This window comes from Tachypleus tridentatus, chromosome 9, assembly GCF_004210375.1.
Source record: "Tachypleus tridentatus isolate NWPU-2018 chromosome 9, ASM421037v1, whole genome shotgun sequence".
In the NCBI taxonomy this organism is placed as follows: domain Eukaryota; kingdom Metazoa; phylum Arthropoda; class Merostomata; order Xiphosura; family Limulidae; genus Tachypleus; species Tachypleus tridentatus.
Window position 1 is genome coordinate 86,910,546 of NC_134833.1, and position 25,851 is coordinate 86,936,396.

The window sequence follows — 25,851 nt, forward strand, 5'->3', positions numbered from 1 at the left end:
AAATTGAACATTTAAAACATCCATTGAAAAGCAACAAGGTGTTTTTACCACTTTCAAGAAAAATTCAGAACTGGTGACAAAACTGAGTTTTAAGCTTTGTGAATGTATGGCAGAAAAGGGAAAGCCTTTCAGTGATGGAGAATTTATTAAAATTGTTTAACAATATTCACAGAATATGCATGTCCAGAGAAAAAATATTTGGTGGAGCAAACTAGCCTTTCCCGCTTTACTGTCTCACGCAGGACAAAAGATCTTTCAGAGGACATCAAAGAAACTTTGAAAGAGAGATTGAATTCGTGTGAAGCTTTCAGTCTGGCTTTGGATGAAAGCACTGATATCAATGACACATCCCAACTTGTCATTTTATCAGAGCTGTTACTGCAGGCTTTGATGTTTTCGAAGAGTTTTTAGATATGGCAAGCCTTTCCTCCACAACCACAGGACAGGATATTTGTGAACAAGTGCTTAAGGTTGTAGAAAAGTTTGAACTGAATCCTTATAAATTATGTGGTGTTACAACAGATGGTGCTCCTTCCATGACAGGTAGGACAAATGGATTCACCAAGAAATTTCTAACTGCAATTGGAGCACAAGACGTAGTTGTAAGCCATTGCATTATTCACCAAGAGAGCTTGTGCACCAAAGTTCTGGATTTTGCAGAAGTCATGAAAAATGTCGTCCAATGCGTAAATTATATTCGAACACGAGGATTAAATCATCGACAATTTAAAACTTTTTTAGATGAGCTGGACAGTGAGTATTCAGATGTTTTGTACTTCTCTGCTGTACGTTGGCTTAGTAGAGCTGCTACTTTGAAGAGATTCTGGAATCTGCGAGAGGAGATTAAGTTCTTCATGGAGAGCAAACGTCAGAATGTGGACTTCTTGAGCAATGAGAACTGGCTGAATGACTTAGCATTCCTCACAGACATTACACAGCATCTGTCTGATTTAAACTTAAAACTACAAGGGAAAAGTCAACTTGTGAATAAGTTGTTTGAGCATATTTGTGCTTTTGAGAAGAAATTGGAACTTTTCCAGGTTCAGTTGAAAAGAGCCATATTGACCCATTTTACATGTCTTGCAACCAGGAAACTGGAATTTCCTAATCTGGATTGCACCAAATATGGAACCAGTGTACAAAAGCTGCGTGATGAGTTTGCAAACAGATTTCCAGATTTCAGACAAACTGAAATTAGATTGAAATTGTTCGCTCAACCTTTTGATTTGGCAGTGGAAGACAGTCCTGATGATTGCCAAATGGAACTCATTGAACCGCAGGCTGACATGGACACTAAAAGGAAATTCTCTGAAAACAGTTTGCTAGACTTTTACAAACTCTGTGTACGTGAAAAGTTTCCCAATTTGTCCCGTCATGCACAAAGAATTGCCTCCCTTTTTGGTAGCACCTACTGCTGTGAGCAATTTTTCTCCAAAATGAAGCTCATCAAAACCAAATGTAGAAGTCAGCTGACTGATGAACATTTGACCAGTCAGTTAAGAGTGGCAACCACTTCTGTCAAAGCTGATATTGACAAGCTCTGCAAGGACTCTAAATTTCAAGTGTCGCACTAAAATGATCACTCGTGCAAAAATATAAAATATTATTGCTTGCATTTTGAGAATTTTTTTAAATTTATTGTGCATGTACACGAATAAGCTTGTTTTTTAAGTGGCCCCGCTTGATTGATGAAGTTGGTTATGTGGCCCACCGACGAAAAATGTTGCACACCCCTGTTATACACACTTCTAATTCTTTAAAATCCACGAATAATTAGAAAAGAATGTAGTGTTTCAAATATATTAGGCTTAATACTAATGTCTATATAACAAGTATTATTGCAGCATAACAATGCTATATTTGTGCTCTTATCCACTCAGAACAACAATGCACACGCCACGTCACCATACACCAACATGTTGCTTAAATCTCCATATTTCATACTACACTTTCATATTAAACGCAAGCAGTGGTAAACTTATGGCTCTTTTGTGTCTATCTTGATTAGAAACAATACAATTTATGAATGTTTTATTAAGTGCAAGACGAAGTTTTATAATAAATATAAAGTAAAACATGGCAATACCATAAAACATCTTTAACTACGGACGTTTAGGAATTGTTTCAAATTCCATTGTCAGTGTTATCACTTCAAAAGATTACTTCACGACTTACTAATTGCATAAAAAAATCAAAACAACATGATCTATTAAGCGAGAAGATTTTGGTACAAACAACAATTTAAAACTAACGTATTTTAAGGTTAATAACAAAGGAATTAATAGCCTCGTTTTGAGTTTTCTTGCCCATTTATTCCGTATTCTTTTATTACAAGTCGCAACTTTTACAGTAAGGAAAACTTGGTTTTAGAACAGGTACGAAGTTTGAATCACTGGCGCCATCTTTATCAAGTACAAAAGTTTTAACTGCAAATATTGTGTACACAAATAAAGATATCTGCAATCGGGAAATGGTGTCGTAATCAGCTGATCTGTGCGAACCTAGCGACATCAAGCGGATTCCCCTGGAACCAACTGGAGCCGCGCAATTTAAACAGTCCGCGTATTCGTTGAACAGCCCTCGTAAATCGGGAACTCGTCCGAGATAAATTATAATACGCAACAGAAAAGACTTCACGTAGGTGAGTATTGCGTTCTGTCCTTAGGTAATCCTTGTCATACAAACGTGTTCACTACAGGATCTGGAAACGAGTACTATATTTTTGCCTCTTCTAAAGAGAGCTCTACTGACGTAATAATATAAACCAACCAACTTTATTTGGTCATAAACTTGAAAACCATGACAAGTAGTCTCTCTTAGCGTGGCACATGTGTCTTTTTTTTCAGACATGAAACCAGTATATAGGTAATAACACTCAAGTGACAGCCTCGACAACATGAAACGGAGATTCCCGTGAGATTGCGTTCTTGCTGAAATCATCCATTTCTAGCTTTCTTAAACCATGAATAGTTGGATTATTTCAAGTTAATCCCACGGATCTGTATGGCACGTGTCAATTTCTCGAACTTATATTGGTCAGTTCTTGTAAGCCCTGACAGTAAAGTTGTTGTTTTTTATCAGATATCGTGTACTTACTTATTATTCAAAATGCAAATTTGCTGGTTTGTTAAAATTCGAATAGTTTCTTGTATAACACGTAGAGACGAACGGGGAAACAAGTGGATATTGTAAGAAGCTACCCAATATTTGGCGTAATATTTTTTTCACTTTTCAAAGATATTGAATCTCATGGATTCCTTAGAAGTTAAATGATGTATTCCTCGAAGTAAAGTAAATAGTAAAATATACTACAGTGGAGATACTTTGGTATATAGTTACCAGAATACTACATCAAAGAGAAATGGTAAAATTTCGTCTAGAATGCTTTACGACAAGGTTTGAGTTTTTAGAAATTGCTGCCATAAATGACATATTCCGACAATTATTTCTCAAATACAAAAAAAAATATTTATTTTACAATTTATTTCTCTTTATTAATACAGTGGCAGATTTATAGAGAGTGGGTGGCTAGCTACCCTCTTTTTGTATAAAAATCTGCCACTGTAACAGTAGCAACAGTATGATAAAAAAAATCACAGAATTGTTTGTTTCCTTTTGTGATTTTTTTAGCGCAAAGACATCTGATCCTAAATTAGAAACTGATATATTATAACTAAATTTTTACGTGATTAACATACATCTTGGCAAAATATTTTACTAAACTTCGAAATTGTGCAGGCAGTTAGAATTTTTGTTTAGAATTAAACACAGAGTTACACAATGTGCTCTGCCGACCACGGGCTTTTATACGTTCGCAGACATACCGCTGTGCCACTGGGAGATAACCAGTCAGTAACTGCACGAATTATTCAAACTCTGAAACTGTTACTGCAGCTATAACTTAAATCTATAAAAATTGGTTATGTCAAACGTTTGTGTGGCAAATTCAAAACTTATAATTCATCGTGTTAAAGATGCAATTATTCGTTATTTGACTCTGTCTATGTTCGTAAGAAATTTGCTATTTCATTTATGTTCCATACAACACCCACCGCAGTAATTTATTTTCGTCTTTTTTATATGTTCTACAACCCAAAGTCTGCATCCGATGTTACAGAAATGTGGCTTTCATGGTATTAAAACGGTCAGTTGCAAACTCTCTTTGTAAACTTGAAGATGCCCTAAGAAGGTCAAAACGTTGTTCTGTACTTTTATTTTATTGAAAGTTTTATTATCCATACCAGCCCTCTTGAGAAAACGTCTGTGGCTTTGTTACATGTAAATATTATATTGTTTGTAGTACACAGTAACATGCCGTGTGCGTCTGTTTTATGTTCAACGTATATTCGATAATAAAATAAAGTTTTAGTTAATATTACGTAGTCAGAATTCAGAAATGGAGAGATATAACCAATGAGTGTTTCCTTAGAAATCTTTTGAATGAAACAGTTGTTATTTTTAGTCCACTCAAAAAATGCTTTAAATTCTTTATTAAATTTCAAGTTTTTGCATCATAGTCTAAACTTCAATTAATATTGCTCAACTAAAAACCATGACATAGATTTTGTTTCTACAACCTTCGTGTCATTTTGTTGTTATAATCAAAGTGCACTTCTAAAGTTTATTTCTGCTGCTACTAATGTTATTCCTAATACAATAGGCCAACCAAAACCTCTGCGATACACAAAGCCTTTTCACATACATCTTGAAGCAACTACTTGTTTCATTTATATATGCAAAAACGGCTCGTTTTGGTTGAGAAAATATTTTACATAGAAGAGCGAACAACGTTTCGACCTTCTTCGGTCATCGTCAGGTTCACAAAGAAAGAAAGAGGAACTGACCGGAAGTTGACCACATGTTTGAAGGGGTTGTGTAACTGAGTGTCGGAATGTAGAGGGCGGTGTTAGATGTTTGAATATATAATTTTATTTATTTTATTATATTAATATAAGTATAAAGGCGTTCCTTTATATTGGTTTATTTTGGGTTTAAGTTGTTGTATAAGTAAGGCTTCTTTAATTTTGCGTTTGTTTATGTTTGTTTCTTTATTTAGTATTTGAGTGTTTTCTATGGTTATGTTGTGTTTATTTGACTTGCAGTGTTCGAAAACGTGTGAAGGTGACTTTTTATGTTCTTTGAATCCGGTTTCCATTTTTCTACTTGTTTCTCCAATATAGAAGTCGTGGCAGTTATTACGTGTACCTAGGTGCTATTGCGAAGTTGAGTCCTTTGTTAAATAGATGTATCTCGTCTGTGTTTAATTGTCGGTCGGATCTGTTAATTATGAGGTTAGTCAACGTTGACATTCCAACCATAGAAATCAAAACATGTTTAAAAGATCTAGCCAGGAGACTTGTGATACTTTCTACAGAAAACAAAAACAAGAAAACAACAAAAAACAACCAACAGAAGGAAGACAACTTAGATAATTTTATTGACATCCAACAGCCAAACTTCCCAGGTAAAATTAAAATTTATATTTTCCAGAAACACCTAAAACAACATCTTAAACATCTTCTATGTAAAATATTTTCTCAACCCAAACGAGCCGTTTTGCATATATATTTCTCTACAAGTGGGTTTTCTCTACATCACTGATTAACATCTTAAACGATTTTTTCAAAGAATTTTCTCACAAAACCATCAACATAATTTCACAAAACGGAAAACTAAAAAACAATCTTACAAAAAGAGACATTAATTCCATTAAAAACCTAAAACAAGACAAAAACATAACAATTCTAAAAGCAGATAAAGGTAACGCTATAGTCATAATGAACACGAATGAATACATCCAAAAAATGAAGAACATCCTATCAGACACGAACAAATTTAAACCAATACACACAAATCCAACAAAGACACACGAGACGCAACTGAACAAATTACTACTACAAATGAAAAAAGCCAACACAATTTCACAAACACTTTATTACGTAAAACCGACTCACGCACACCGCAAATATACGGCATCCCCAAACCTCATAAACCAGATTGTCCATTACGACCAATAATGTCCACATATGAATCGTTTAATTACAATCTTGGTAAATACATAGCATGGGCATTCTCCAAATATGTAACATCAGCCAGCTCATTCATCAAAGACTCTTTTAATTTCAAGTCTAATCTAAATCAACTTAATCATAAAGCCTTAATGGCCAGTTTCGATGTTATATCCTCTTTACAGAAGTTCCAACCACTGAAGCCTGCAAGATAGCCTTAGAACTCTATATCCGAGACCCTAACCCAACTATAGAAATTCCCAGTAACCAGTTAGCAACCCTCATAGAATTCACCACGATAAAGACAAACTTCATGTTCAACAACCAAAAATATATACAAACAAATGGCCTAAGCATGGGCAACCCAGTATCACCAGTTCTAGCCAATATTTTTATGACACAAGTTGAAACACAAGCAATTAACACAGCATTACATCCACCACTATACTGGTACAGATATGTAGATGACACGGTTGCGGGATTCAAATCTACAGAACACATACTCAATTTTTTCAATCACATTAACTCTATACATCCCAACATTAACTTCACATGTGAACAGGAAGAAAGCAATCAAATATCATTTCTTAACCTCAAAATTACAAGAACTGACACACAATTCAAAACAGAAATCCACCGAAAAATCACCCATACTGGACTATACATTCCTTGGGACTCAGCACATGAAACAAAACAAAACTCAACATACTAAGAAACCAAATAAACACAGCCATAAAACTATGCTCACCAGATAAAATTAACGATGAATTAGACAAAATAAAACAATACTTCATCAACATCAATAAGTTTCCTCCACAAACCGTAGAAAACATTATACGCACACACCTAGACAAAAAGCAAAATCAACCAACTAAAGTAAATACAGCTCACGAATAAAAAAAACCACGAAACCATATACTGCTGTATACCATATATTCCTGACATCAGCAAACAAATAACCAACATTTGGCAAAAATTAGTAACAAAATATGACATTCCAGTTAATACCAAATTTATTCAAAAACCAGGCACAAAACTGAGGTCTATACTATGTAAAACTACACTGACAAACACCACACCAACATTATTTATAAAATACAATGTGATAACTGTCACGACTTCTATATTGAGAAACAAGTAGAAAATGAAAACCAGATTCAAAGAACATAAAAAGTCACCTTCACACGTTTTCGAACACTGCAAGTCAAATAAACACAACATAACCATAGAAAACACTCAAATACTAAATAAAGAAACAAACATAAACAAACGCAAAATTAAAGAAGCCTTACTTATACAACAACTTAAACCCAAAATAAACCAATATAAAGGAACGCCTTTATACTTATATTAATATAATAAAATAAATAAAATTATATATTCAAACATCTAATACCGCCCTCTACATTTCGACACACAGTTACACAACCCCTTTCAAACATGTGGTCAGCTTCCGGTCAGTTACCTCTTTCTTTATAATAATAGATCTAATATAACCTTATGGCTTTGAACACTTTCCTCTTCCTTTACCTTTGGAAGTTTTGACATATTTCCCACTGTTATGTTTTTTGACATTCGAGAGATCAAGCAACTGAATAACACATCTGTCTGCATCTTTTCAGATTTGATAATTTTCCTGGACTCATCATAGAGCTTCAGAACAACTCTTTCAACAAAGTTGAAAGTTTTCTTGAGTTTTGATGGAAATGCAAAGTTGAAGATATAAAACTCCCTGCATACGTAGTGAATGCTTCCACAAAATCTTCAGTGGCACAAATATCAAAGTCATCAACATATAGTTTGAATTCCTGATCATAAAACTGAGAAATTGAACCACATTGAATGTATATACCACTCTCATCAGGTTCCCTAACTTAAGTACCCACCATGATAATTTTACTTTCTTTTAGAAGAAAAGGGATACCAAGAATGGCAATACTAGATGTAACATCAGGCATGTGTGAGGACTGTTTTATAAGAAATGCTAGCAATGGATTATTTTCTAGTGATATGTTTCTGTCCTGCAGGTGAGAATTTATTGAGTCTTTATATTGAGAAGGAAAGTTGAACACTCTTTTTCTGCATCATTTCCTAGCCGCTTAAATTCATTCAATAGCTGTGCTGGTGATGCCACAAGGAAAGGATAATGCTCTATAAGTTCATTGACAGGAGTGTTGTCAATAACCAGTTTCCTATGATCATGCAGAGTTTTGCCCATAAGTAAGTCCACTTTACAAAGATCACCCTTTTTTCTGCAATGGAGACGAGTTTTCATTTATTCCATGTGTTTTTCAGTGGAAGTTTCATCCTCCCCAACTGGCTTTTCATACAAGTATTGCTTTAATCCATTTAGCTTCTGTTCTGAGATGTGGTTTGGAGATTGGGTTTTATCAGTTGCAGTTTTCGTCGTTTTCTTTCTTTCTTGGACTATAGGCAATGATGAATCCTTCCACTTTCTATTATTTTGGAATTTCTGACGAAGCCTCATCCTTCACAGCTCCTGCAATTAGAATTGACAGAATTAGTTCTATTGAGAATGAATAACAAAACAGCCCTGGTATAACTATAATTATTTTAAACAGTATTTCTTTTAAACCACTTTTGGCATTTTTCACATTTAATCTGAGAAACTGAAAGTCACACACATACTGGTTAATAAATCAGTTGTACGAGTTTATCTTGACAATGTATTCTCTTTAGCGTCAAATTAGTTGAGTTTTATTAGTTGAGTCATGTTACATCGTATACAAACAAAACAAATATTTCAAAGTATTAAAATAATATTTTCCACAGCCCCTTCTTGGTAGATATATGTACTTGTGTGTATTTTAAAAAATACAACTTCCCACAAAATTTTCACTTGTTTCTTCACTAATATGCAACACAAAAAATGCCATTTAATTTATTTTGTAACTAATGAACATATTTCGTACAGAATACATTTACACCCTTACATGTGGTGATATGGTCATTCCTGTTATGCACTTTAGGACAAATTTTATTGAGCTCATTGGCTTTTGGGCTCATAAAGTCAAATGTATAGATAAAAGAATATATTTGTGATGAAAATATATTTCACAACAAACATAACATAATGCACATGTGGATAGTACTTACACGAACACCTTGGGGTGTTAGATTTGGGGCATCTGACAGCTGAGGGTAGCGCTTATATATTTCATCCACTACTTGGTCATACTGCCTTGAAGTTGGATATCTGGAAAATAGAGGTTAGGCAGGCTATCAAGTACAGATGAAGACATCTGAAGATATATAATTACACGCTTGTAATCAGAAATGGTACACATGATATTCACTGCACAGCACTTACAAGGTATAGTTGGAAACCTCAGTGTAGACTGCATCCAGTAAATGGAAGCGACCTTCTTTCTCAACAGACTTCGCTTGCGACAACAGCAAAGCAGTAGATCTAGGCAGACTTAACAAATTTTTCAGCTTAAAGGGTACTGGCCAAGACTTGAATGCTAAGATGATGACCAAAGAAAATATCAAATAGTTCAAAACAGTTACAAATTGGGATTGACTTATTTCAATGAAATACTAACTAAGGCCTAATTGTCTCAAGTAAAAGATGAAACTATTTCTCCAACAGATTGAAAGATCTGTTTGACATTCATTAGGACATATCCTACCATGATGATATGGACTGAATTTGTTCAGTACTGGGACCGGGTGAAGGTGCACTCTGCTTGCTTGAAAGCACTTCAGGGTTCGGTGGATTCTAGTCAAAAATAAATTTTTAATGGGTCTATATTTGTAATAAAAGAAATTAACAAAAGTTGTCATTCAAGAACAACTACAAAACACTAAAAAGATATATTAAATTTCCGTAAATTTAACATCAGCAGGACTGGTATAAATCAGCTAATAAGTAATTTGACTTTTTTCTAACAAATAGTAGCCTTTAAAAGGTGAAAGCAAATATAAGTAGTCTGACCTCAATAGATGGTGATGTTGGTGCAAATATGCATGATACATATTAATATGACACAAGTTCTCTCTGTTTGAAAATTGTGATGAAATGTGTCACAAAAAGGCAGAAACAAATTTACATAAAATATGTCAAATCTTTTGATGAAATTTGTCACTGCAAGGTACACACCAAGTTATATAAAACAGGTTAAATATTCCACTGATTACCGAGTTCTGTTTAAAAGTTGTCATCATTCAGTCGCCACGAATGTAGTGATGTAGGATGATCATATTTTCACCTTTGTTCACATGACAAGGCAATGGATAATGATCATAAAGATCTGGAATGCTCAGGAGTTCATAGCTACAATGTAAGCATGAAGATGCTTGTGATAATCAACAATTTGGTATCTTTGACAATACAAAAAGGTTTTCCCCAAAGAACAAAGCAACAGATCACTGAAGAAAATTGAAGACTGTCGAATTCATAGCTACTGACAACCATTGTTTCTGTATTGTATGCGAGAGGCAGTTGACTGTACAACCTGATATTTTAGTGACAACATCGCCTTCCCCAACAAATGCACTAACAAGGTTTCGCTCTTCACCGAGTGAATTCACAGGCAATCTGACAGGATTAGTCAGGTCAAAAGCATCTATTCCAAGAAATCCGCTTTCCAAATGTGAGCAGAGTTTATACTGGTGTCTCATTGCCATTGGTTTGGCGAGATTCCTCCTGTTTATGGTACGTCTTGCAACATCAACAAAAAACTATGTTTGGCCTCAAATCTCATGGTCCACACATTCCTCAGTGGACCATATCTGCGGGTCATCTCTGGGTAATACAAAGTAAAATGTCCCTTTGGCTTGAGAGTTCTGTTTGGAAAGTCTTTTTCATAAAGAGAATGGAACTGTTGTATCACATTATTTAAGAATTCATTGCATATGACATTGATGGACACATTATCAATTCTGCCATATCCAGCAGAGTCAACAGAACTTCCCATCTGTTGTTGCATTCTGGCACTGCATCACCCACCAGTAATGGAGATAACCTTAAGAGACACCAAACTTGCACAGCTTTTTGCTTAATGTGTACAGACACTCTCAAAATAGCAATCTCAGGCCTATTGATTTTAGCAGTTCCTTTGTAGTGGAACTCCTTCACTCTGCCTGCAAGGTACTGAAGGCTGAAGTATCCAGACAAGACATACTGATCTATGAGTAAAACTAAAATTTCTAACATCAAGCCAGATTCAAAAAGGTTTTGTAATATAACAGGTGGTAGAGCATTTGCCACATGAAATTGCTGCAGAACGTTCAGGGGCGATCTTTTTTTAACCCCATATGTACTTGACAAAGTCGGTTCAGTTTCGACCATTGTAACTTGGTAATTATAGGATGCAATAGATCTCTCTGGACATTTTGAAATATCAGTTAACTTTCTTAACTCATCCCGAGTTACCATGCAGAATCTACAAGATCTGAGAGCAGAAAATGATTCAAGAAATCCTCCAATAGCAAGAGTGCACCTGTGAATTTGAATGTTCCCTCTGGTTTGACAAAGTTAATACCAATGTTTTCAAGAACAGATATTTCTTCAATCAAAGTCTCATCACTGTATTTAGCCCATGTTTTTTTTTTTTTTTTTTTTACATTTTGGCTCTTCAACAAGATTGCTAAGAATATACAATGAAGCTGAGATCTCAAAGCAGGTTCAATATTGCCTAACTGATAGAAGAAAGCAGCATATTTGTAAGCAGAAGCTCGTATTCCAGCCTGGTTCACAGCTGTAAACTCATCAAAATAGAGAATGATTTGAAGGACAAGGGGAGTTTCTTGCCGGAATGGATGGTTTTAGAAATGTTCATCATCAACGACATCTCTAAGACAATCATCAGCTGACTGGCGAGGATAAACAACCTGGCTAAAGATATCATCATGTTTAAGCAAACACTTCAGAGTATCTAATAAAGAAATATAGTGCATTGTGTCATGTTTCCCATCACCAGCAATTCCCAGGTCATACTCAACAGGTTTTACAAATGTCATATTATCTTCAATGTAAGACTGGAAACTATTGTGGTCAGTGAAATTTTTAATCATGGAATGAAAGTCAATACTTTCTTTCTTGCAAGCTTCCATCACTGCAACTATACTATTTATAAGAACCCCCTCACTGATCAATGTTCTTTTTATGGTTTGGAATAAATGTTTATCTTTGGCAGCCATAATAGGACAGGACAAATTTAAAAAAAATACTTGTAGTTTTGTAAGTGATTTTTTCATTTTCATGCAGCTGCAGAATTGTTTTAGCTAAGGTTCTTCTCTTGTCTGTGACAACCATCTCCTTATTACCATCAACTGCCTCATCACTGTCAGGTTTTTATACCTCTGTTTCATAAAGTTCTCGGCACATTCACCACCAGCTTCATTATCATGCATACTGGTAGTAGCAAACCATCCACGCTTTTTATTTTATGTCTTTTCAAACATCTGATGCTTTTGAATGGTCTTTCACATCCATTAACCCCACATGGGACAACAAATCCAGGCTCATGCTCATGAAACAAAGAAAAATGTGAAAGAAGCTTGTTAAAATGCCTAACCTTATAATTACATTTAATGCAAGGGAAAATATTGAAAACATGTGACTGTTCTGCCATGTTTAACTCCAAAGTTTACCAAACTTCACAGTGTCTATTAATAAATATCATGCAAGACATGCATCCAAATGTCACGGGTTTCCATTCTGGAACGTAAAATGTATCATTTATTTAGCTAAATTTAATGAAAATTTCAACAATAACAACTAGCAAATGTCGGTCGCCCGCGAACCGACGGTGTATCCTCGGACTTCCCCTCAATCTAGCGAATAAAAACATACTTCAGAATGCAAATTCTTGCCACAACCCCTCCCAGGGGTGGCCAAAAACATTCATTAACTAACTAACATATTCACCAAATTGGATAGAAATCCGAAAGGGATTGTGGACTGTAGAGTGAACACAAGAAAATCTCTGCAGACGCATACGCATTACCTAAATATAAATATTCCTACTCTACTACTACTAGACTACAATAGCACAGACCTACACAATGTAACGGGCAACCATCCTTGTTTACACATAACGAGTTGTACGAAAGCATACGGATGGATTCACTTCAGCTAATTTAGAAAGTTAAACATTCGTATTTTTATATTGTTTTATTGAAACATAGTATAGGAAAATAAGACATAAACGATTAATATTAACCTGTATTTCTTCTTTCCGTCATCTGTGCGGTTGCATGGCAATTGTGCAATGTCAGTACAAGTTTCGGTCATTATAAATTCTATAAACGTCATATGTAATTCTCCAGTGTGCGACAAAATATTGCTGTGTGATTTCTCCCCACTCCCCCGCCGCCTTTGGGTTCATAGTGTCATCCCTACCTTCGGCTGCCGCTAAGGAGTGGACCGTGCCGTCTTCACTCCCCCCTGTGTATGTATAGTTGTATGTGAGCCCCTAAATCCCCCCTCCACCACCTTGAAGAATGATCAACCTCTCTCTACAAATAACACCTACAGCCCTCCTTGCACAAGGAGCCCCCGCCTTCAGATAAACTCGACCTGGTACACCCCTTTGGAAAAGAGATAGTCTCGCTCGCGCCTAATGTAGCTGCTTTCCATTTGTACTCGATTTTCGCTGGGCACCACTAGACAAATCGGATGCATTTCCCGGACGTGTAGTGTCAGCGCGAGTGTTACTCACGTGGCGAAAGCTTATTTCAGTCATAATTTAGATCGTTGTGTATTGTATTAAAAATATATATTTACTATTGGATTTCATATTCGAATATTCCAACACAAACACACAACAATATAAAAAGACAATTGTCAAATAAAACATTGAAGAAATAGTAGTGGTCGATAAATAAGATTTATTTTGTGTGAAATAAATTTATTCCCCCCATAAATAAAAGTAAATAAATAAATTATTGCAAAGTTTAGCCCTGGTTATGTTTCAATTGTTGTATTTATGGAACAAAATGCACGAATACAGTCATTTGTTTGAACTGCACCTAAATGATATAAGAAACATCAAGAGTGTCAATTCATGAGTTAATGCTGCATGTGGTGTTGGTCTTCCTGACCACAAATTAGTCCTTAAGACTCGCATAGCAGTGCTGCTATGAAGTAGTGAAGGTGACTAATTGCTTAAATTGACTAAGGGTCAGTCAAACTGACTAGTAATAGATCATCGTTACTACTTAATAGTCAATTTTATATCCACGACTACAAAATGATAGTCATCTTGCTTATTGATACATTTTAGACAGCGATCACGATATCTCTAAAGCAGAAAATAGACGTGACTATGCCCTGGTAGTCGTAATGAACAACTTTTATTTAGAGTGTTAGCTATAATTTACAGAGGTAGCTTACTTTGATCAGAAATTCATAGTAATTCACGAACTCCTGACTCTCTAAGTCGTTGTGATCTGAAGTTTCGCCTTATCTAGTTTATGCTATTCAATCAGAACTATCGGTATAGTCGACTTCGCTCAGACATTTCTTTTTTCAAGAATTTTATTTACCAATTTAATGGAAAAAAAAAAACATTGTCAGACTCGCGTGTGAAATGTAAACATTTACCTAATATAACTACATGCTGTGTTTAACGTATCGTAAAAAATATCAGAAGTCAGTGATATTTCCACTTTTTCTTTCGGCGATATTGCCCTCCCCTTGTACAGCGATATAACCAGGGGTTCGATTCCCCTCCGTGGGCTCAGCAGATGTGGCTTTGCTATAAGAGAAACACACTTTTATCAGCGTTAGATACCAAATATTTAATTATTTTTATAATAGACTCAAATCATAACGATACCCAAACGGAAAGCGGTGAAGTATAAATGTTGGGTCAATCGAGATACGAGCAGACCAGCGTGTTAACTTGGTGATACTACTGGCTATGTGTGACATTAAACGTTATTTTCATTTGATCTTGGCATCACAATAGACATCGAAACCTTAAAACCAAATTGAGGACCAGTTATTCCCACAAATGTGGTGATATTTATCTATATACTTCCTATTGTTTTAAATTTTGACTTTTTCTATGTACTTGGCTGACTGCCAATGATACGAGGCTACACTTTGACAAATTCTTCATTGGCACTTGTGTAACGTTCAGTGTTAAAAAAAACTCACGTTTTATAAAACAACGATTATTTTTACGCAGTTCTAAAAATGAGTTTACTTCTAGAATCAAAATTACAATAAAAAGCAAATAACTGATAAAATTTTGTTTTGGAATTTCGCACAAAGCTACTCGAGGGCTATCTGTGCTAGCCGTCCCTAATTTAGCAGTGTAAGACTAGAGGGAAGGCAGCTAGTCATCACCACCCACCGCCAACTCTGGGGCTACTCTTTTACCAACGAATAGTGGGATTGACCGTCACTTTATACACCCCCACGGCTGGGAGGGCGAGCATGTTTAGCGCGACGCGGGCGCGAACCCGCGACCCTCGGATTACGAGTCGCACGCCTTACGCGCTTGGCCATGCCAGGCCAAAGCAAATAACTGACTGTGCAGAATAAAACAAAAAACAAAAAAACCAACCAAACAAACTTGATGAAACCACAAACAGTCTCATACGCTGTACATGTTTTGACATATTTTACTACGTCATCCTCAGAATGTTTTGTATATTCATAAATTCATGTTTATGTATGAAGTCTCGAAATGGTTGAGAAACCCGAGCCATTCGTCTTACTGCCTGTCATCTCTATTAGATGTCGTGGTGACGCAGTAAAGATACATGAAAACATTCTGAGTGCATGAAACACCAGGATGCATTCTCATTATAACTGTGTAAATTAGAATCGTTGTTTTATAAAATGTTAGTTTTTAATTACGCTGTTAGTAACTTTTTGTATCTTTACAGTGTGTATACTGGTTATTATTTGAAACATTTGTATATTTGTATGAATTATAAATTGTAGCACACAGCAAACCATCTAACTTGTTCTTTGTATGTTTTATGTGTGCAAAATACTACTTGTTATTGTGTGTAGTTGTAGAATATTATTTTAAAGCGTTTAATTGATTGTCAGACAATCTACATTGTACTATCCTCCTATCCAAGCGATAGTGTGACGGTCAATCTCACTACTCGTTGGTAAAAGAGTAGCCCAAGAATTGGCGATGGGTTGTGATGACTATCTGCCTTCCCTCTAGTCTTACACTGCTAAATTAGGGACGGCTAGTACAGATAGCCCTCGAGTAGCTTTGTGCGAAATTTCCAAACAAACAAACAAATACTTTGATGGGGGCTGATATTCTAAAAGTAGTTCCGTAAGAGCAATCATGTGATCGTTTTTACGATTAGACGCTGATTAAAATTAGTTCAATTTTAAAAGTTAATACATATAGTAATTAATTTTGATAATTTATTTACTAATTATTAAAATCTAAGTACAAACTGAAGTCAAATAATTACCAGATAAAAAATGTCATGGCAAAGTTTAAAATACGAATTCAGTACTGAAACAAAAACGGATTTTTCAAAAAATTTAATAATAAAATATAGTAAGCACATAAAACAAGTTGAAATGCACAAATTTATAGTTACTCAGTAGTCTTCTTTCTTTCAAAAGCCTCCAAAAGTGTCTGTTGTCTTCCTCCTTGGTTCCGCATCCTCTTCGCAGTTCTCATTAGGTCCTGGATCTGTAGTATCTTGCAAATTCCTAGATTGTGGTGTTCTGCCCAATATAGAAGTTGTTCTGTGTACTGTACTGCCTGAGTTGAGGTGATGCAATTCCTGAGTTCTTCTGGAATGGGGTCATCTTCTTCTTCTTCATCTGGAGTGGTAAAATCTGTGGGTGCTGCCGCTGGGTTCTCTATTGCTTTCTGGATCTCTTCATCTGTGAGGGGTGGCTGGGTAACTGGTGCTACTTCGTCAATCTCGGCCCACTGCTTCACAAGGGTTGTCAAGGGGAGTCCATCCTGGTAGTCTACAAACTTCCTTTCTGCCTCTGCTACTTCTTCTGCTGTAAATCCATGGAAAATGTCATCTTTTTCTTCTATTGGTTCTGGTTGTGGTTCTTTCAGACAAGACCTTTCAGTTATTCGGCGATATTAGAATAAAAGGGAATAGCTGACGTCACAGATTTCCAAGAAACTATTTCGTCTGAAAGCTTCTGGGGAGCGAGCTGTTTCTTAGAAATTTATATGGTTTCAACATTGACGCTATCGTTTGCAGCACTTCATGCCACTGTCACTGGTGTATGAGTGTATATGACTCATCCTTCGTCATCCATCGGTCGATCAAGGATGACTTGTGGTTTTAATGAAAATAAAGTTTTGATACTTCTTGCCTACGCACTGAGAGCTATCCTATGACTGGCAGATTATGTACTTTACTGCAGTTGACAGCGCCAGGAATTATTACATGCAGGCCGGGGTTTGATCACAATATGCGGCGTGAAAACCATACAAAAAGATTGAAGTGGATTTGGTTTTTGATTTTTGATCACATTAACCGGCTGATTACATTAAGCAGTGATAATATTAAGCGGCGGCCTCTGTAGAAACCCCAAAAAATTTGGGGCCTAAGACCCCATCGCGCCCAACTGATTATCGCGCTTTATCGATGCGTTTTATATCGATGTTTACCTGTACTTACTAGGGTCGGTTTGTTCGCTTAGTTGGTAGCAGAAGTTGTCCCATTTTTTTTTTTTTTGTTTTAGCTGTTTAATTTCTGCTCTAATTTTATTTCTAATGTACCACGAGCTAACAACGCTAAAATCCAAGACTAGATTTCCCACGGCGGATGCAGTAGTTAGCTCAATGTGGCTTTGCGCTAAAATAAATCAAAATAATAAAATAAACAAAACACAAGCAGAACGAAGGGACGTTATTTAATTTCTGAACACATTAACAACTAAGATCAAATGCAAAGGAGGGCAACCGAACCATTTGCTCAAAGTTTTTGTAAAATTACAAAAAAAAAAAATTGTTCTTTATGTTTTGACCCGCTATTTCAGAGTTTGGAATTAAATTCGTTTGTCTAGTGTTCGTGCTAGCTTAAGCTCGAAAATTTATTTAAAAAATTAAGCATGATACAGCATTCAAAAGCCAAGTTTCATTACGACCCAAATGAAAGTAGGTGGAAGAAGTGATATATTTTGACCCTTATTTTTGTTTTTCCATTCGAACCATGATATTTGTTTTTGCCCTTCACGAACCAATCACAGCAAATGATGTTTACTTTACAAGGATTTAAGAGTTTATGAAGGGGCTCATGTGCTGTGCATGTGAAAAAGTTCAGCCAATACTGAGATTGCAGAGTGGTTAAACTGTTTAAGTCATTGATTATTTCTTTTTTTTGTAATTGTAGTGCAGTTCAGTGCGACTTGGATACAGTAAATTTAATCGCTGTTTGACTTTGAAGTGTAAATTTAACTTTAGTTCCTCTTGAAAATCAGTGAATAATTAATTAATGGAGCCTGATAGTAGAAATAGAAATCCTGAAATTAAGTATACCAAGGTAGTAGTAATTTTAGTCTCTAGAGCTGTCTTCTTAACAAAGAACTTAAAAAAAGAAGAGTTGTGAAGAAATACTACTGCTATGAGAAAATCATATTCACATATCTAAAAGCTTATCTCTTAATATGAACTACATTAAAAAAATAAGCACACCTTTTTATTTCTTTGATTCGAAAAGGGAAATTTTATAATGTTAAATTTACTTAAAGCTTTCTAAACTTTATTTCTTCTACTTTAAATATATAGTTTAAGAGCGTATAGAATTACTTAGACTACAAGTACAGTTTTGTTCAGCAACATACGGATATTTTAAATTAAACTTCTGTTTATTCTTTATATTGAATTAGCTCGTAGTATAACTGCTTTTTACTTAGACTATTAAAACTTGTTTGTATTAAAATAATGTTTAATATCGCTGGTCGTCATTTATTGATGTAAAATCAAAATATCTTTATTCTAGGAAATAAATGTTGAAGTATCATTTTATTAGAAATAAATGTATGGTGCTGAGTAAATAAAAGTAAATCGCAAAAGGCTCTTGATACTCGTTATAGAATTGTCCCTGTTCCATTCTGTAATTAGACTTTTATCCCTTTTATTTTTTTTCCCTATAAAGCTAAAATTTAATTAAATAATGAGTATACATGGAGTTCTCTTAGGATTTATTAAGTTGCAGATATATAAGTAATTGAACCTATGATTTCTTCTTAAAAATGAAAGAAAAAACTTAGTTTGAACATTTAGGTTCACAGCAGTTTGTAAACCTAACATATTAAAAGACTGTTTTGTGGTGCCATAGAACATTAAAAATTACAACATCATTTAGTTTTAAGCTGTTGTAATTACGTGTGGACTTATTTTAAGCTACAGAAAAAAATTGTAAGTTATGTCTGCCTTTTGTAGGTAATTTTTCAGTAATTATATATTCTGATATGTAGTTTTTTTTAGACTGAAGTATTTCTGGAAAGTGTTCATTGTTTCTTATATTTAAAGACATGAACATGAGACAGAATGTAGAAAGTTTCAGTAATATAAAACATTGAGTTGGAACATGGGAATGTAGAGAGTGCTTATGTTACCAGAGCATTTGTGGTTTGAAAAAAAATTAGGTGTGATTTGTTGGGGGAAAAAAAGTAACAATTGCTAGTTTTGAGCTAAATTAATGTTTAACGATAAGAAGGTAAATCATTGTAATTTGTACCAGACTATGGGTATGCTTAATTTTGAGTGCTATAACAAATATGTATACATGTTAAGAATGATGAAATAGACTACTAGAATATTTAAATTAGAAATATTGAGCTGAAGATATGTTTAAAGATTTTGACTTTTTTCTGGAAATAGTAAAATAACTAGATAAGACTTGATTTGTGTGTTTATAAATGTTGGACTTTGATAGTCTAGAAAGGCTAGTTTCAATAATATGAACTTGAGAGGGTAAGAAGTTTTGTGCTTTGAGAGCACAAGTCATTTTACAAAATTTATTCTTAGCAATAATCTTAAGCTTGTTAGCAGATATCATAAATTTAATACGTATTAACATATACTTAACAATTGAATTAAAATTGCAATTTCTGGTTATTTCAAATAGTAATATGTAACATATGCAAAATTTCATATCTGTTTTGTGATGTGTATAGTTATTTGTTGTTAAATAATTATTTTGTGTTCCAGATTTTCATCAATAATGAATGGTGCAATTCAGTTTGTGGGAAAATGTTCCAAACTTATAATCCAGCAACTGGTCAAAAGCTATGTGATGTCCAAGAAGGTGACAAGGTTTGAAGGAAAATCTTTTAAATCTCTCTTGCTCAACTTCACAAATGTATCGACATGTTAACTATATTGGTGAACAAGCTTAAATGGTTAAGTGATACTATCAGCTGTCATAGTTGTTTTAGTAATAGATGAGGATTTATTTTCATCACTTAAACACTAATGTTTCAGTTATAAGTAATTAGTAATTTACTATTAATTATTGTAATAACTGCATGCATGGTGATTGGATCACAAATGAACATTTATTAGACACTGTACATCTAAACACATTTTTTAGTTAAAAATGGAGCTTATTATTAAAATGTACAAAAACTTACCAACATTTTAAAGAAGTGTTAAATTTTAAAAACTGTTAAAGCTTGCAATTTTACTAAATGTCTGTAATGGCTGGGTGAATTAGTACCTTTTTTGTTTAATAAAACTGTCTACCCATCTTTTATTTTAGTGTAAGGGAAATAAGTATGTAGCTACTAGCTCTGTGTTAGCAGTATCTAATTATTTTTCAGTGTCGTGTATTTATTATTTTTTTTAATGATGTGTAAAATAAATTTGTATGCGTGAATGTATCTAAGCTGAACTATTTAATGAAGGTAAAAGTACTCTTGTGTTACAACAAGATTAATATCATAACATTTCAGTACCAGATCACACTGTTTTAACACAAGTAAAATTGAACATAATTAATGGAATTTTCGAAACTTCATGTGCATGCTAAAATGTGTTTATGATTAAACAAAAAAATATTTTGATTACCAAGAAACTTAGTTTGTACACCTATTAACAACACTGTTAAAATATTAAATAATGATCTACACTTTGTCATGCATCATTTATAGGCAGATGTGGACAAAGCTGTAAGAGCAGCAAGGGAAGCCTTTAAATTAGGCTCACCTTGGAGAACAATGGATGCATCAGCTAGGGGACAGCTCATAAATAAATTTGCAGACTTAATACAGAGAGATATAGAATACTTATCTGTGAGTACAAACTTATTTTAATATAAAACTAATTAAATTTTTTTAAAGGATTTAAAAAAATGTTTTGTTTTTATTTTTATAAAATAATTTGTCAAGAATAAAAGATTTAAATATTTGTTATAATTATATTTTAAGTATTGTGTTTAAATTACTCAAGAAGTGTTTTTTTGTATTTTTCAATATCTAGAGCTTGGAAACTCTAAATAATGGAAAACCTTATAATGAATCTTTGTTTGACATGGAAGGAGCAGTATCAACTATTAGGTACTATGCTGGGTGGTGTGACAAAATTCATGGAAAAACTATTCCAATAGGTATATTTAGCATAATTCTACTTTTAATTCCATACTATAGATGTTTGCACTTTACTTGCAAGTTTACCCAAAATAATCTAAGTCATTTCTGTGGTTGTTGTTAATGACAACTATTTTGATTTAGTATATACATTATAGTAGAATTAATTTATAGACAAGAGTAAAATGGTTGTAAATTTAAAAAAATGTTGCAGTATTAACAGTATTTTGTAACATACTGAAATATAAGTATTAACATAACACTAGAGCTCCCAAAAATTCTGTTTACTGTTGTATACATATTTTTTCCAGCCTTTCATTTTCTTAAGACTGGTGTGAATATTTTTGACATCCTTATATGTATAATTAGAAGTAATTGTCCTGTAAAAGATAAAGAAATTATAAAAAAACAAACAAAAACTTTCAATATATTGTTTTGTAAAAAAATGTTTTTCCATCACAATGAAAATGGCTGAAAAACAATAAGTAACATTTGTTAGTTCAGGCATCTATAATCTATAACAAAATCATTTTCAATGTGAAATAATGTACCCACATTATATACACATATTCATGCTGTATATAAAAAAGAAAATTCATTCTGGCTGGTTAAGCTGTGCCAGTACCACAAAAACAGTAATAGTTCTCTGTAAACTTTTTCTAAAGTTGTTTTTTTTAATCAACCTGTTAAGAATTTAATCTGTAGTTTAATAAACATAAAATTTTGCAAGTGAATTTTAACATGTTTAATTTTATTATTAATGCTAGATGGAGATTTCTTTTCTTTCACAAGAATGGAACCTGTAGGTGTTTGTGGTCAGATTATTCCAGTAAGACATTTACTTTTTTAAAAATCATTAGAATGTTTTTTATAAATCTAGAAATATATATATAATTATAAATTACACTTAGGAATATGAAACTGGTATAATTCTAACTGATTCTACTTTTGTGTATGATAATATCAGTTGTATTGTGGTGAAAGTGATTCAAATTTTAGATTCATGCCAGTAAAATCAGAAATAAGATATTCTGTGATCAAAAAAATTATATATATATACATTTACACTACTCGTAAGACAAAAAAAATTATTTAATATGAAGTGTTTAAAATTTGATAGATGGACAATTCATAAGATAACTATTTATGCTTTTAAATATTAACTTGCACATGGAGGGCAACATTAATGATCATGTCAGGTTTAAATGTAGTTTTATTATATTGTGGTTGTATAAGTATGCTACTTAATAATACGAATCTATCTGGAAAAGCACATAAAAATGTATTTTTATCTTCTGTTTGTTTTCTTCTCCTTATTAATTTCTTTTACCAGTTTTGTAATTTCAAAGGTCACTTTTCAAGATATACTTTTAAAAAAGAATCTATTTTAAAAAATTCAAACACTGTTTTTTCCAAATAAACTAAATATCATTTTTATTTTAAAGGTCAGATTTTCATAGTTTAAAACTTTATTAGAGAAATGTTTGATTTGTAATACTATATTTTTTGTAGTGGAACTATCCAATGCTCATGTTATCATGGAAGTTAGGCCCTGCTCTGGCAACTGGTAACACTGTCATCCTTAAGCCAGCTGAGCAGACTCCACTTACTGCCCTTTACTGTGCAAGTCTTCTCAAGGAAGCTGGATTTCCTCCAGGTGTGATTAATATCATTCCAGGGTATGGCCCAACTGCTGGGGCTGCTATAGCAGAACACACTGATATCGACAAAGTGGCTTTCACTGGTTCTACTGAGGTAACATGTTAAATATTTTTTTACATGTTAGTAAGTTGGAATTACACTAGTAAAAGTAGTTTGAATGAAGTTCTTGTAAATAATCATTCTTTAACCAAACTTGATCCTTTTTATTAGCAATATTAGATAATGTTACAAGCATTAAAATTCATGTTGCCATTTGTTTTGTTCAGTTCCATAAAAAACATCCTTACCTTGATAAATAATGTGGCAGCAACCATGCATTTAGTAAAGAGTTGCCATGAAAGTAAAATGGGTTACTGAAGGAACGCCTAGAAAAAGAAGTTGAGATTGGTGTTCAGTTATTGAATGACATCAATAGTGATAACATACCTTTCAATTTTGTGGGAAAACTTTGTTTTAAATTTGACTACTAGAAGTACCTCCAAAGTGAAATAATTGCATTTTTTAGTTTGTCAGTAAATGTTTTGTGAATTCTAGAGAAATCTACTGTACACTTGCTTAAAATGAACCATTAAAGTGATAATGATTCTTTTAGTTTTATATTTTTGTCTGTATTAAGAAAATTCTGTTTTAATATATTTAGATTAAACCTGTTGTTACTCATTGCCATAGGTAGGAAAACTTATACAACAAGCTGCTGGGAGAAGCAACACTAAACGTTTAACCTTGGAGATGGGAGGAAAAAGTCCATTAGTTGTGTTTGATGATGCTGATGGTAAATATCTTGATTCATGAAATTTTTCTTTTTTAACAACTGAAAATTTGCTGCTTGAGAACTCTAGTTATTCAGGGTAATTTGATGGTGCTGATTTACAAAATGTAGATAGAATTTGTACACCCCCTAAATGTTGAGTTATTGTATTATCACAATAACTCACACTGTCAGCAGTGTGAAATGTTGCGCAATCAACTTGTCCGAATAGATTTATGCAGTGAAAATAAGTTTGTTTGGACAATTTAACAGGTGAAAGACATACCTTTTTTTGATAACTTCAAACCAACACTGCATTGTATTAGCGTAAAATTCCAAACATATTGTTGATGTATGCTATTTTGTTTATAATGTAATTGTAGCAAATTGAACTATTTTATTTCCACACTTTGTGTGGGAATTATGAAACCTTCATGTACTCAATTTGATAGAACATTTGATAAGTCCATTGACTGACCATAAAAGGAATGGAGTTAAATGCCTCTCTTAATTGCCTTTCAGTCATTCAGTTAGTTACTTTGCCTCACTCAGCATCCAGTCCAAACAGTCTGATCTTCTGCCTCATAATAGCCAAATTCTGTAAAATTTATTTATTTCAGTCTTTTAAACTCTAGTTCTGTAAACATTGTCTTCCATATTTGTTAGAAAATTATTTTAAATGCTGGATGTCTGCAGTTCAAGCAAAAATCACTCAACAGTTTATGCTACATTTGTGGAAAACCTACTAGTTAAAGTAAAGGGAGCTTACTACAAATACTTTGAGCATAAATTTTGTGACCAAGAAAAACATTGGATGCTACATGTTGTTGTACTGTTTCTCTAAGAAGAGAGCAAATGTGCCCTTTGAAGTTCTCACTATATGATGTAAGCCCAAATATCATCTAATTGACTTACTGTATATGACTAATGTTTCTGGATATTCAAACCAAATTAGACAATACATTAAATATCCAGATATTGAATCTGCAATAAAACCAGTATCTCATGAGAATGATCATTCAGTGCCATATTTACCAGCAAATTTGAAAACAGTCTTCCTATGAAGAAGACAATGAATCATCTTAAATCTCATCAGTAATTATGTTCCTGTGGCACCTCAATATAACTGTCTCATCTGATCACACAAGATGAGCTAAATGATTTGATTTATGATTTGTCTCCATAAAGGCAAGCGATACTTATAAATATTTTGAATAAATGCATAATAACTGAAACTAGAGGTTATCTGAAATTTCTAACATGAGTTTTAGAATTACCATAATCAAATTACACAGAAATAGTAGCATTTTTTCTAGTACCAACAAAATTTTGTTGGTTAGTATCATCCAAGAAAACAATTTTACAACTGCAGTGTTTTAATGATGTATTCTAATAGTATTCAACAACAGCACATAAGTGTTTTGTATAGTAAATGTCTTGTAACTATCTTTTGTTCAAGATGTATAGTAATGTTCTGTTTCCAATCTTTTATTGAGCTACATTTTTGTCTGAAATACATTCTCTAAACATTTGTAAATATTAAACTGTCTTTTTCTGTTACTTCAGTATTGTGTAGTAAAATGATTGATTCTTTTAGTATATCTCCACGATGACTTTGATCTAAATACCTTGTTCAATCTTCTCTTTAACTTGTCCCATTTAACATCTTGCCTAAGGAGTAACAATTTGAATGAGGAGCTGTAGGAAATGGGATGAAAGTTTTGTGAAAAAACTATTGCAGAGAGTTTAATACAAATAGAATAAGTTTAAGATTTTGGTTCATCAGGATGAAGCCAGCATAACTGATAACAGATTAAAAAACTTTTCATGAGTGTGGTTGGAGAATATGGTCATCATATTTAAAAGTCTTTTTTTTTACTCTGAATTGTTATCATAAGGTGGAAAGGCTGTTT

General features: G+C 33.6%; 2 protein-coding genes across 5 annotated transcripts; one reads left to right on the plus strand and one right to left on the minus strand.

The window, feature by feature from the left end:
- Positions 1-7,171: 7,171 nt before the first annotated feature.
- LOC143225683 (uncharacterized) lies at positions 7,172-16,695 on the minus strand. 2 transcript variants are annotated; one of them, XM_076455532.1, is made up of 5 exons: positions 13,199-14,574; positions 9,662-9,750; positions 9,340-9,493; positions 9,126-9,225; positions 7,172-8,508 (listed from the first exon to the last, which is right to left on the minus strand). In XM_076455532.1, exons 1-5 carry the CDS (start codon positions 13,288-13,290, stop codon positions 8,500-8,502), a joined length of 444 nt encoding a protein of 147 aa, XP_076311647.1. In that variant the 5' UTR covers positions 13,291-14,574; the 3' UTR covers positions 7,172-8,499. The 2 variants fall into 2 exon arrangements, with proteins under 2 accessions (XP_076311647.1, XP_076311648.1); XM_076455533.1 differs by lacking the exon at positions 13,199-14,574 and adding an exon at positions 16,563-16,695 and having other exon boundaries at positions 7,175-8,508.
- Positions 16,696-17,356: 661 nt separating this feature from the next.
- Positions 17,357-24,015, plus strand: LOC143225682 (retinal dehydrogenase 2-like). 3 transcript variants are annotated; one of them, XM_076455529.1, is made up of 7 exons: positions 17,357-18,094; positions 20,153-20,257; positions 21,094-21,234; positions 21,422-21,548; positions 22,296-22,357; positions 23,041-23,283; positions 23,860-24,015. In XM_076455529.1, exons 1-7 carry the CDS (start codon positions 18,089-18,091, stop codon positions 23,980-23,982), a joined length of 807 nt encoding a protein of 268 aa, XP_076311644.1. In that variant the 5' UTR covers positions 17,357-18,088; the 3' UTR covers positions 23,983-24,015. The 3 variants fall into 3 exon arrangements, with proteins under 3 accessions (XP_076311644.1, XP_076311643.1, XP_076311645.1); XM_076455528.1 differs by lacking the exon at positions 17,357-18,094 and adding an exon at positions 18,183-18,479; XM_076455530.1 differs by lacking the exon at positions 17,357-18,094 and adding an exon at positions 18,238-18,290.
- Positions 24,016-25,851: the final 1,836 nt, after the last annotated feature.